At 37.0% G+C, this 14,176-nt stretch overlaps 1 protein-coding gene across 1 annotated transcript in view; it reads right to left on the reverse strand.

The window, feature by feature from the left end:
- Positions 1–526: 526 nt before the first annotated feature.
- PIK3C3 (phosphatidylinositol 3-kinase catalytic subunit type 3) overlaps positions 527–14,176 on the reverse strand; it is a 71,890-nt gene continuing 58,240 nt past the window's right edge. The window contains exons 24-25 of the mRNA XM_036403050.2: positions 7,024–7,149; positions 527–3,175 (exon numbers count right to left, since the gene is read on the reverse strand). Of these exons, the coding sequence (XP_036258943.1) occupies positions 3,161–3,175; positions 7,024–7,149 (141 nt within the window). The 3' untranslated portion in view covers positions 527–3,160. The remainder of the gene's footprint in view (positions 3,176–7,023; positions 7,150–14,176) is intronic.

Here is a 14,176-nt window from a genome sequence, read left to right on the forward strand (position 1 = left end):
CAGTCCACAGTAGGGAAGGAAAAATAAAATTATTTTATTTGCTTCTCCCACCCTCAATCCCAAAGAACCCCTACAGGTTCTGTGAGAAAAAAGATCAGTATGAGACCAAGAGGAATGCTGAAAGGCAAATAAAGAACCCACAAGGGTAATTTTATTGTACTTTTTATCTCAAGTTATATAAAATACAACTGCTGGTCAAAATAAGTCCATGGCAAAATTAATGACTGTTTTATTTCTTTTGCTCTGTAATGCTTCCTGGAGGGACTTAAGAGGGTGACTTTTGACAAGTTACTCTGTGGCACACCTGGTACAGCCTGGTTTCCATGCTTCAGTACACAGGATGGAGCTCACTGCCTCACTCCATGCAGAGCTGTGTGCTGTGTGTGTGCCTACCCCATTTATGCACTCACAAAAATAAAAGTGCAGTGTCTGACATTCACATTGGTACCTTCACCGGACTAGGCTTCTATCTTTCTGAAATATACAAAGGATTTCACCTTTAAGAATTGTACTCCCCAAGACAGAATTTTATGTAGTTATTCAAGGGATTCAGAATTTATTAGAGACAACAGACACATAATAGACTCATGGTATTATACAGTGATATCAAGCCATGACAGATAACCTATCATACATATTAACTCCAGTAAATCAAAGATTTTGGTAACATACCAAAAAACAAAAAAATCTTTTATTTAAAACGGAGTAACTTATATCCCCTCAGCAACCCAGCTTGTTTGGTTTTCTTCTTTTCAACTGTCTGTTTTACTTTAAATAAATTATGCCACATGAGGTGCTAAGAGCCATCAGATTTTACAAAACAGAGTCAGAACTTTATATAAGACTATATAAAAAAACCCATTGATGTTTTTCAATTTTCAACAATACTTGTTATTTAGAAGACAAGGCTTAAAGTATAAATCTACTTGCATCTTGCATGTTGTAGCAGCCTCAGTGTTGTCCTGTTCTTCATTCTATAAGGATTCCAAAGAGCTAGGAACAGAATAGGCATATCAGCTTAAAAAAAGCCACTAGCTGGATGGGAGACATATCCAGGTGGTTTGTCAGTGCTCACCGTTTTACAAAATTCTTTGGAAAATACACGGAAAATATATGCAGAGTCACTCCACATGCAGAAACACAGATGAACACACTGGTTGGACTATTTTCCACTGATTCAGGCAAGCTTTTCTGCTTCTGTGCCTGATATTCTCCATTTAAAAAGTGGACAGTGAAGTACAGTGAAGTCTGGCTCTTCCTAAGCCTTTTCTACTGTAATCACATTCCACCTGGGTTCACATGCTAATATTTATAACTTAAGAGTACAGTTTTAATAGGCTGTTGCACAGTCCAGCATATGAACAGGCTAATTCTAAAACACAACACATAGTGAACAACCATGCACTTATAAAGGTCAATATTTAACAGTTTATAAACATCTCTGCAAAGTAAAAATGTGTTATAGGATCGAGTTGATGATGTCTTTTGGGTTTTAATAAGGAGACAACCTTGGCCTGTCTGGTCAACTGGTACACACTGGGTCATGCCCATATCCTTCATAATTAGACTTGAGCAGGAAGAGCAGGAAGTTTTCTTCAAAAGAAAGAGATGAAAAATCCTACAATATGTACAGTTGAAAGGGCTGGGGTCAGAGACAAGAATTCAAGTCAAATGAAGTGTGGCTGCTTCATAAAGATCAGAAGTTGTCTGAGCACGCAGGATGCACATTAGAAATGTATTAAAAGAACAAAAAGGACCATTTTTTTTACAGAATTCTCTCTAAACATCTGAGAAATCCAGGCTCTCAGAATTATACCTGGAAAGTGCCACAAAGCACTGTACATAGAACAAGTTCATGAGAAAGAGAGGCAGATGAGGAACATATTAAGTCTGACAGAAAAAAAACCAAACCGTAAGAAAATGATCACTACTACTTCTCCAAAGAAGAGTGAGCTAAAGTTAAGAGGGGCTAAAAATATGATGGCTCCTCTGTGGCACTGTGTGTTCCTAAACAACATGAGCACCAAGCAACTAGGGTAATGCAGTTCTTAAGTCATACATACAGGAGAAAAAAGGGAAAACAGCACAAAGCAAAATTGATTCACAAATACCAGTCAGATTCACATTCAAATAGGTCCCTCTTATCTTTGTAATTGGGAAGGATTTCTTTCTGACTTAAAATGTTATTTAAAAAAATACAGGACTATTAGAGCACCCTTTGAAGAGAGCCACACATTTATGAAGAGCTAATTACATTATTGATCATACAAACCAGATCCATTATGAACTCAACATGTGGCACAAAAGTAATTTCATGAGTGGTGTTATTCCAGCATCAAGTAAACTGAGAAGTGAAAATCCTTGCAAAAAGACAGTCGTTACAAATATAATCCTCTAGTGTGCCATGTCTCAGCAAGTGAGATTAAAAAGAAAAAATAGAACACCTCAAGACTGCAACAACAAATGTTTTTATTAGAGTGAAGAATATATAATCACTGTACAGAAAACATTTAGAGTTAAAGCGTGAAATACTGAACTGCTCACTGTGCATTCCCATTGCTGAGCCTGTTAGCAATCATTCAATTGGCTGCCTACAGCTGGGGTAACTTATCAGTACTTAAAAACGCTTTGTAAGCAGGCAAAAATGACTGTCCGTTCTAAATGATAACATTGCCTAAGGCAGGAAATAAAGGATCATATGAATTACATTTAAAACTTATTCAAGGAACAGAGTGGGTGGGAAGGGATGAGAGAGGATTACCATAGTTTTTTGAGGGGTTTTTCTGCACTGAGAAACTGTAGCTTCCCTGCTTTAGCTTTGTATGTACTTCTATTTTTAAATAAGAAAATATATTAACACATACAATAATTCACCATTAAATCCAACTCTTCCAGTTATCTTTGGCTTGAGAGGAAGTTGCTTACTTCAACCTTTGAGGCTCCCAAGGATGGTACAAACAATCATATTCCTTTAAAAAATGGTTGGTTTTAAACCTTTAATGAACAGAGATTCAAAGAAGCTTCTCTACCTTCTGAGTTTTCAGTTCTTCACACTATTAAATCTGCAGCTTTTGCTTCCAAAACTGTTAAAGTCCACAAGGGCTTGAGAAAGTCCCTGTTTTGAGCATTTGCTTGTTTCCACCATGAGCAGGCAAAAAGCTTATTTTCTCCAATACTGAAAGAAAAGAAAAAAACCACAACAGCACAGAGATTACTCAATCTGCTTTACTCTCAAAGAACAAATGCTATGCACAAATTGAACTCTGTGTTTAAAAACATGGTGAAATATGTAAGGGTAGATGATTTTCACAACCTTTTAAGGGAAAAAGCAGAAGCCAACTTTATATACCCCTTGACAAATTATTTTATCCAATATACACAGTCCTGCTGGTAGACATTCCCTATCTAATCTTTACATCCAGTAGAAAGAAAAACAGAAGCCCTGTGCTGAGGTGCCTGCATTCTCTGATGCAGAAGCACTGCCTGAAGATACTCTAAATCCATGGACCTTCTACAGTTGTAGAAGTTGTACCGCTACAGTTCAGGTGAGACACCCTGTATCCCACAAGCTTTCACTTTTCTAATCACTGATTACCATTTCAGCCCTGAATACAACTGACTTGATTTGTAAATTTGCAAGGGAAATAAAAGGTGAAACTAGACACTTCAACTGTAGATTGTTTCCTTCCTCTGCAGAAATAAATAATGCTCCTAAAATGAAAATGACGCTCCAGGGAGAAATGGCTATCCAGTCTTCATTAGTGTAAACTAAAATTAGTATGCACCTTTTCATCCTCTTGAGAACTCTTGTACAACACCATTAGCTTATTCTAAATGCTGAATTTATTTACTTTTGAGACAACTTTTTTTTGTAACCATTAAGGAGACAGGCAGTGCATGAAAAGGTCTGTAAAAGATCTGATAAAATAACAGATTAGAGACACATTAGAAATTAAACTAAAGGCTTCATAACACACCTGTAAACTGAATGCAATTTAGAATATTGTTATAAAAGAACAATACTGAGCTGATTCCAAAACATCCAGACTACTTTATCCAAGAGCTTTACTTAATGCAGAGTGACATATAGAACACTGAAACACCATGGTTACTATAATAACCAGACTTGTTAAAAAGCTCTTAAGTGCTGCAGTAGACTGTGCAGATTCCTCACAGGCCTATTCTGAAGGCAGTAAAAGAATAAATATCTACTCATAAACAAAAAATGCATTGAACAGCATTTGAAATGAAATACTGTGTGGCATTAGGCCAAATCTGCTGTTTACACTTGTGTCATAACACCTGTGTGGCATTGGGGTATTTTTCCAGACAACTTATAATACTATGAAGAACAAGGCCACTGGCAATTCCATGCAGAATTACAGATGAAGGAACGGAAAGCTTCAATTGGCCATTCAGTAAGATGATCCCTTTACGGCAAATTCACGACCCATTAATTGTTCATTTGTTTAACGATTTGCAGACTCCATCAAGACTACAGCAGCAAATTCTTGAGACTGCCTCAGACAAAAAGGAAAGGTAATGATTTTGACTGATGAAGTAATAAATATCACTAAGAAGCCTCCAATTTCACCCATAATATAGAGAATAGACATTAATTACACTTACTTTTCATCAGGTTTTTTTTGAAGTATTAAAAAAAATACATTAATAAACCATAGATTCTTAAGACTTGTCAACTGCTGATTAATCTTTGTCTATTCTTTTTGCATTCTCCTCACCCTTGCAATCCAGTATCTTTGCAGGAGAAAGCCTGCAAGCCTAAATTTTTTAGAGTGTGAATAAAGGCAGTAACTGGAACTCCAAAACTAGCATCACATGGAGTCATGAGATGCCTGTAGCACTTGCAAATCAAGACACTTGTTTTTCATTCTAGGCACCAGATGCCCGAAGCAGAAAGGGAACCTAAAAGCACACAGGTTGCACACTCTGCAGCAGTGCACAAAGATTGCACAGAGCCTCAGGAAAAATACCTCTGTGATGAAATTCAGCATGGGCCAGCTGGAGAGGTAAAAACCACAAAATAAGATAACTATATCAGACCTACATTAGTGGCTGTCACATCTGCTTATTTGGTGTCCAAAGTATAATACACCAGTGGGCTTGTACATTAACACCCAAAAATATGAATGGAAGAAGCAATCAGTGCCTGCTGGAATGTGTATCAGCTTTTTGCATGGAACACCATTCCTGGGAGGCAGAGTCACAGAATGGTTTGGTTGGAAGGGACCTTAAAGATCAACTAATCCCAGACCCTCTTCCATAGGCAGGGAGACCCTCCACTAGACCAGGTTGCTCAGAGCCCCATCCCGCAGAAACCTGGAATAACATTCTTGGGTACTTTTAAATATTCTGAACAAATCTGTCCCGTGATTTTAAAAGCAGGGCTAAGAACTGAAGAAAGATCAAGCAAAAACAAGCCTGAATGGAAAAAGAAAAGGTCACCCGAATCAAACCTGTAATACACTTTCACAAATGCAGTAACAATTATCTGGGAGAGTGTGGCAGTCACCTAAGGCCAATGAAGTAAAAAGGCATGTCTTAAAAAAAAGTGACTGTCAGTATGTTATGAAAAGAAAGGTCTATACACGTACTGGACAGACTTAAACCTTCAAACTTGAATATTTCTAATAGCTTTTTTTTTATTTTATTTGAACCCCAAGGCAGATGCCAGGCATTTTTCACTTTGCCTTATGAAATTCCCATTCTCCACCCAAAGTTCAAAGTAATCCATAGTGAATGACAACAAATTTTGCATCATTTCCATATAATTACACTTCCTTCTTTCACATCTCATAAAACATCACCTTAATTAAATATATACATAAATGGAAATTACATTATTTCTTCTCATCCTGCACTACAGTGCAATTCTTCAAAATAAAAACTAAGTTTGAAGAAAAGAACAGATGCTTTTTAGCAAAATGGATAACCATAAGAATAGTTCTCCACAGTTCACATCAGAATTTGACTAGGCTTTTGAAGAAAAAAAAATCGATTAAAAATCAGGATAATGACTGGCTTTTCAGAGCAGTTTAATTTTTTCTCCTAATTCCATTTCTTGTCATGGTCTAATACTTAAGGAAAATAGTGTAATATCTTAAATCCACGATAAACACAAACTAAATGTCAGATGGCTTTAAGGGAAAAAAAAAGAATTGGAAATTCAAAGCAGAAATGCTTTTGTAAACACAGTTTTATTTAACATGGGAATCAAGTATTTTATTCTCTTAGTGTGTATTGTAGTAATATAGCACAAAGTAAAAGATGTTGGGTTAAACACTTCATTCTTCATAGAAAGAATATTGTAATAACAAAAATAACAGAAGCAATAATCTATTGTCAACCCAAACCATCAGGAAGAAGGCTGCTGTAAGGTCTTCCTGGACCCTCCTCTGTTCCAGTCTGAACAATCCCAGCTCTCTCAGACTGTCTCCCTAACAGAGGTGCTCCAGCCCTCTGGTAACTTTTGAAGTGCTCTGGACCTTTTCCAGCAGGTCCCTGTCCCTCCTGTGCTGGGAGCCCAGGGTGGATGCAGTGCTCCACGTGGGTCTCAGCAGAGCAGAGCAGAGGGGCAGAATCCCCTCCCTGCCCTGCTGCCCACGGGGCTCTGGGTGCAGCCCAGGACACGTTTGGCTCTCTGGGCTGTGAGTGCCATGGCTGGGCCACGTGCAGCCTCTCACCCACAGCACCCCCAAGCCCTTCTGGGCAGGGCTGCTCTGGGGCTGTTCGTGCCCAGCCTGGATGGGCATCAGAAGTTGCCTTATCCCAGACACCAGACATTGCATGATTGCTAAGGTGCTTCAAAATATTTTATAGGACCTCTACAAGCTTGTTCTCCAGTCCTAGGACCTCTACAAGCTTGTCCTCCAGTCCCTACAACTAAAACAGTTTCATCTTGTACTTAAATGAACTAAAACATCACACAGTGATGAACCTACCACTCACAACCTCTCGCCTCAGCTACCACAGGGTCCAGCAGCTGAGAAGAAAATACCTCACCTGTGCAAACTTGTGTATCTGCTCCACGACAGCTGCAAAGAGGGCATGGACACTCTCATCAATTAGACTCTGCATGTAATGGACAGCTTCTTCATCAGACAGGTCCAAACGAAACTTGTCCTGCACCTGGAAAGGGAGCAGAAATGGCTAAAATTAGTTCAGTGGTTAAAAACATGCATTATTCTATCAATGTATACAGAAGCAGACACAAGGATTTTGGCTGTTTAGTGGAGAATCTCTCTCTTACTTCTAAGCTACAGCAGATTCTTGGAAATGTACAATGTTATTTAAAACAGCTATTTAAAGTCCTCTAATAAAAAATAGTATTTAAATAAGCTAGAAACAATCCCCTAATTCAAACCAGTAATTTCAAAGCTCAAGGTCAAAAAGTCAAGTGATGCACTTAGAAATACAAGTTTAAGCAGGACTGAAATGCTATGAGAAAAAGAGGTAACATTCAATATTCACTAGAGAATGAAATGCTGCTTGAGAAAAACCACGGAACTTTCACCTATTAAATACAAATTTGGAAGAGTCTGGATGATCCTAATAATTTTAGAAAGGATGTAACACTTTGTTACTCTAAATCTACTTTCAGGTAACGTTTGTCTTAAAAAAACTCTAAGTAGAGTTAAGTAAAGAATAGGCAGTTAAGAATACAGAATGGGAGGAAAGTGTCAGCAGATCAACTCTGCCAAAACTGACCTTTGTATGTAAGTGAGAATTTCTTTAACTGTATCCACAGGCCAAGAACACTTGGTTGGAGACACTGCTAACCCCTTACATGTTTTTTTCTTTTGACAATAACATTGTACCAGTAACACATTCTGTTTAGTACTTATGACTTGTACATGAGTTAAAATCTGAATGCTCTGAATGCACAATTAAGAATACAGCAATACCTATACTTTCCAATTTCTGTCTTGGCAATGCCAAGAACATCTGTGAAGAGGCAGTAGATGCCTTTCAGTGACTTCCAACTAATTCTAAGAAAATAGTTCAGAACTGATCCAAATTCCCCTATTATACTGGAGCCCAGCCCTAACTCCACTGAGCCTGGTTTTATCCTCTTCCTCCTTGAAATATCTTCTGATGAGCCTAGATCCTAGCACTGCCAAAGCAACACTATGGCCATCATTTAAAGTACTAGTTACCTTGCAAAGTAGTGCTGGTAACAGAATTTAAATTGCCCAGCAAATTCACATTAGTTGTGGAAGATTTATTGCTGCCATGTAGTCATATGCTTTATTCTCAAACAATTCAAGCTCTTGTGCTTGACCATCATATTCAAGTATTTCAGCCTCCTGCATAATGAACTAGGTAAAATGGTATCAAACAATCTCTTTTACCCCATCTTTATGCCAAGTCAGAATGTTTCATATCCTAGGCAAGTTGTTTCAATGATTAATTGTCCTGTTTAAAAACTGTGACTTATTTGCTATCTGAATTTGTCCAATTTCCATCTCAAACAGTTGAGCTCATTAAAACTTTTTATATTAAAGAGCTGTCAATCAAAAATCTCTCATGGAGGCAAATATCAAATTATGTGTTTCTTAACCTTCTCATGGCTGTGACTGTAAGACAGAGTTAAGTCTTTCCTAAACATTTTCCCTGAATTCACTATTTTTTAGCTGGTGACAAAAATGTGAGCCAAATTATTTTAACAATTTTCACAATAAGGCTGAATTTGTGAGGTGATACTACCTTCATGTCCTAATTTGTATGCTTTCTATGCACCAAGAACACCACATACTCAACACCCTCTTTATGACAGCAAAAATGCTCCAAGATTTCAGTTGAGTGTTAACTGATTTCAGTTTAGCATATAACTCTGTGTTCCTTTCAAAGGCAATACATTCCAAAATAGTGCCCTTCAGAACTGTAATAGAAAGCCTAAGCTAGCCGGCACAGTATGGAAAAATTATAGAATTGTAGAATCCTTTAGGTTCGAAAAGAGTTCTATAAACATAAAGTTTCTTCATTCAAAATAACCATTATAACTCTGTTGCTGATATGTTTGAAGTAAGTATAAAGTAGTTTTTCCTCAACTTCCTCTCAAAAAAATGTTTGATCAATATGAAAGAATGGATTAAGCCAAAAAAGTTCAAACTTTCAATTAAGCATGTTACCAGTGAGAGATTCAGCAGATTATTCTAAGAAGTTCTTGTTATGAAGAACTTTCATCTTCATAACAAACAAGAGGAGAAGGAAGTTTATTAACTCCCACATCAGAAGTTTTAGACAGTGAATGACGCACACAGTAGAATCCAACGGAATTTAATGGACTACTCACATGCTCGCAATTATGCAAAAGCTTAAATGCATCCCCAAATTACAGCAGAGATATCTTTCAGATCTAGTTTAGTGCTCACAAAAAAGGTAATGTTAATGAGAATTCATCAAAATCACTAGCTCCACTTTCAAAAAGAAAAAGAAAAAAAACCACCGTAACATTCTTTAAACATTAAAAGTTTGGTAATCAAATACTTTGGCAATCTTCTAATTTGCTCACAGAAGACCTCAGAATCTTTGCAGTTAACTAACTAACTTAACTAACTAACTAACTTAACTATATTAAGATGCAGTTTCATTCTATAGAATGAATGACTAATTAAACCCACCTCCACAAAACACACTGGGCACACTGATATGTGTGCAAAGAAACTGACCCATGGTTACATCTCTCAATCAGTTCGCAATTAACAGAAGGATCAAATGATGCCCATTATTGAGTCTTTGCTTGAAAGTTTTTGAGCCCTGCATTAAAACTGATTGCTGAAACCAAGATGAGAAGAAACAAGACAAAATTACAATTTACCTCTTGAGCTGCAACAGCAGCAACAAGATTAATACACACTGACCTAGAGCTTCTGTAGGAAAGCAACAGTAATTCTTATCTGAAATCTCTCGAGTTCCTTTGTGGGATGAGTTCTAAAAGCTGACAGTTTCTCACAGATGAGGTCAACAGGAAGAGATTTTTGCATTTTTAAAAACAGAGGTGAATTTGGGGGGGTGAAATTCTGATGAGATATACAATTATCTCATTCTACACACTTAAAAATGATGACCATCATGAAGGCATCAAAGACGTCCCACCTGAAGACTTAGAGCTCCCACTTTGATACTTAAAGCAAGTGCATTGTTATAGTTCAGGATTTATAAAACAGAGAAAAAAGAAGCTTGATGAATCTAATTGAACTTTTGCTTTGATTCCAGAAAATGAAACATTAAACTCCATTTGATATACAAATACTCTTTTGAAATATTAAATCTCAAGAGGAGAACTTGAATGTTCCAAGGATGAAGAGGCTGAATAAGTAAGAATAGTCTATCAAGATACTGACTTTCAACTTGAAACTAAATTAAAGTTGTCCACTTCCTATCCCCCTGAACAGAGGATAGTTTAGTATTAAAATCTACAACAAGAGGATTGAAGTTTGTAAGGAAATTCTGTCAGTTACCCTGATACTGCTCCTGTTTTTCAAATGACAAAAATTAAAAGGGGAAAAGAATACCAAGGACAGTTCAGAAGAAAATATGGGGGAGTGAGGGTGTGGGCACAAGCATTTAAGTGTAATTTACTTGTGGCTTAACTGTTGATAATGAAAAAAGAAGGGGATCATCACTTACAGAAGAATCACACCGAAGATGAGAACTTAGCAAGATAACAAGTCAGAGAAGGGGAAAAAATCTTTTACAGGAACAAAAAAAAAAAGAGAAAAACTACTTCACATCATGATTATCCCAAAAATCTAACACACAAGGGAAGAGCACAACAGCTATCAGAATAACAGTCGATGTTAACTGATTGTAAACTCAGACTCTGTTCTTTTCCTTGAATTGTCTTCAAGGAGAACTAAAATGAATAGTGTTTAGAAAATGGCATCAAAGATGTCCTATGAAGCTGATTTCACAGAAAACTTAGAAAACTCACAGTAAGCCCCACAGAGCTGTGTGTAAAGTAGAAAAAAAAAGGATGACAAAAAGAAGAGATGAAATATTCAAGAAAACACTAACCATCTTATTAAGAATGGTAGTAAAAGATCTGAGAAAATGGGCAGGCCTGGGTTTTCATTCAGTTGAATGAATCTCCAAGTTTTACCTTCTGTCTTTGGCTATTTTGTGTTTGGAAGTGTGATGGGCTCAGGATTGAGAAATCGAAAGAAAACACAGCTGGGAGTAGTACTGCTGTGGGTAAGTGCACTTCCCTGCAGAGTTCCAAGACTTTCACTTGCACTTTCACCTTTGTTGTTGAAGCACAAGACTGCCCTCTCCCTTCCACCAAAGAGCAGATTTGTACGGACTTGTTGTGTCCTCAAATCAGACTTACAGTACAATATGGACCACAGTTACCACATTAAACTCATGGATTTTTCATTAGCAAGCATCTTCTCACTCATAAAACATTACCAGAAATGGATTAAGTACTTAGCACTCAAGGTTAAGACAAACTGGAAATTCTGTGGAAACTTTTATAATCTTCAGGGCAGCTCCCAAATCCATATTTCATGTATATTAATAGCTCTGTTTTTCAGAATTATGGGTGGAAGTAATGTATTTTAAGGTGACATATAAGATGTACATATGAGAACCTTTTGTTAATCCTGTTTAGTTTTCAGACAAATTATAAATCAGACATTCTGAAGACTAGTGGGTGCTTTAGTATTTATTCTTCCAGTAACATTAAGCAACACTGCTTATGTTTTATACAGTTTTATCACACTAGCATGGAATTGCTCATTGCAACTTCAGCTGCTCTAAAGAGAAACGTCAGTGTCCTTTTCCAATGCCTCACAATATACACTGGATGTAAGCACTACTAAAACGAGACAGAGAACAATTAACAGCAAAAAAAAGGAAAAAATGTATTTAAAAAAAATTATTTTAACTGTTTTGCCTTGTAATTATTACAGTAGTCAGCATCCAATATTCATGAGGCAGAAATTGGCACTAAGTGCTTGGCTTAATCCTTATCACATTTCATCTTTTTCAGTAAATACTTTGCTGTATTCCTGTTGCTTACAGTCCAAACAATGCATACCACAAACTGTTCAGACGCTTTATTTGCATGAAAAACTTCATTTGAGAGACTATTCTGTCAACAGTTTTTGTTTCCATGGGTTCAATTTGAACAAAATGTGATTTCTAAATAAGCCCATGTAGGCTTCTCTGATTTTTTTTTTTTTAAATAGAAGATAAGAAAGATGTTAGTGAATATCTCTAAATTGAACTTTGTGAGAATTGGGGTTTCAGCCACTATGGTACTCAAAGATGATACTGTTCCAGCTCAGAATTTCATCATACTGGCCAAAAACTTACAATCAACTAGAGACTGATATAAAGCAACAAGAGCACAAGAGTATTCTCACACTTGGTTCATGTTTTGGTGTTTACTCCAACTTCTGTATTTTTTCAATATTTTGAAATTAATTAATATGCATGAAAAATCAACAGCCTAGAAACAAAAAAGCTGGGTGTGCAGCTGCAGTGTCATTACCCAAATGGACAGAGAGAGGAACGTCTGCCGAAGCAAAATAAGCTCAGTGGCAATGTGACACTTTTACAAAGCATAAACCTCCCTGGAGCAGTAAGAAAATACTGCTGAAACAAAGAGACTCTAATCAACCAAAAGCGACTTGACTTCTCCTGTAAATTTCCTACTGGCATTAATAAACCTCTAGGAAGATTTCCTAGTACTACCTTCTAACAAATACTGCTGGTTTTGATATCCACTGCCTAAAAAGGCTTATCAAGCTCCAGCTTAGAAAGTCCTTTCCATTTCACTAACTTGGGAACTAACTCTCAATTATCCTTTGGCTGACTTGGGAGCACAGGGGAGGAAGAAAGCAGTGTAAGTTTCACTACAAGCCAGATGGAAAAAAACTGAATAATTAGCTCAGGTTTAGCAACAAGGTAGGCTCAGAAACTATCTGCACCTCCAGTCACATCTCTGCTTCAGCTTTTATACCTGTAGAATGAATGTAATTTACTTTGACATATTTAATGTTAAAGGAAAAAACATGTCTACTCTCTCTTTTTGCTAGTTTCCAAAAAAATTAGACTGATCAATTTCTTATCAAGGGCGGTGAGTCCCCATCAGTGTAGGGTGCTCTCAGTATTACAGCCCACAGACAAACAACTTTCCTCTCTTATGATTTTATCCTTTTTTGTATCTATCCAAAGGTGGTACCAAAATGAATGGGGCTACTTTCACAAATAGCAGTTAAGCACCTGCTTATGGGAGCCAGGTATTTGTGCTTTCTGTGCTCACAATAACCTCGCCTATAACACAGCATCTTTGCAGCACCTTCTTTAATCAATGGACATCTGAAACAGAGCTCAGTCAATTAGACACTGTCCTTTAATGCCTGCTGAGTCCTTTGTCTGCCAATGAATCATTGGTCCCTGATGATTTCTCATTTAAAGGTCAAATCTGCTACGAAGGACAGATAGAAACCATCTGGCTTTCCAGTAGAAAAATAAAAAGCTTTTTTTGTTAGGAGGTGACAATGCTGAATCCATTAGCTACATCTGAAGAGTGATGGTGCACCTCTTCCTTACGCAAAACTGGCTACATAATTGACTCCAGATTTTAGTCATTACTACTTCGAATTTATAGCACTGGCTAATTTTACAATGCCCAACAATTAGCAATTAGCACCGCAGCTGTGCTGGAAATAGAAAAGCAAGGAGCAATGGCAGGGAAAAAAGTGAGTGTAGCGATATCTTCATTGTATTATTAGTTATGCATTGACAAGTCAATATAATGATTTCAGCCCAGTCTTTTTCCTGAAATCTGAGAAATGGAAAAGCATATGTGAAGAGTGGAAAATTTAAAGGCAATTATCTCAGAGGCCAAAGAAATGGAGACACAAACTGAAGAGAATACTCTGCTACTTTTCAATTTAATTCCCTTTTGTGACATTTTTGAGCCAGGTTTTCAGAAAAGCCTAAATCAGAGACTGGCAGTAGGAGATGTGTCATGAACCATGAGATGAAGCACACTATACTGACAGCTTTCATTATAAATAGTATGAAGAAGACAAAAGATGAAAGGATCAAACAGACAACTAATTTTAAGCTTTGCAGTTACTTTTTTTTGGTCAAAACTGACAAGCTTTTTACTATAAAACTAAACACCAAGAATCTGAAA

The sequence above is a fragment of the Molothrus ater genome, chromosome Z (assembly GCF_012460135.2).
Source record: "Molothrus ater isolate BHLD 08-10-18 breed brown headed cowbird chromosome Z, BPBGC_Mater_1.1, whole genome shotgun sequence".
Taxonomy (NCBI): domain Eukaryota; kingdom Metazoa; phylum Chordata; class Aves; order Passeriformes; family Icteridae; genus Molothrus; species Molothrus ater.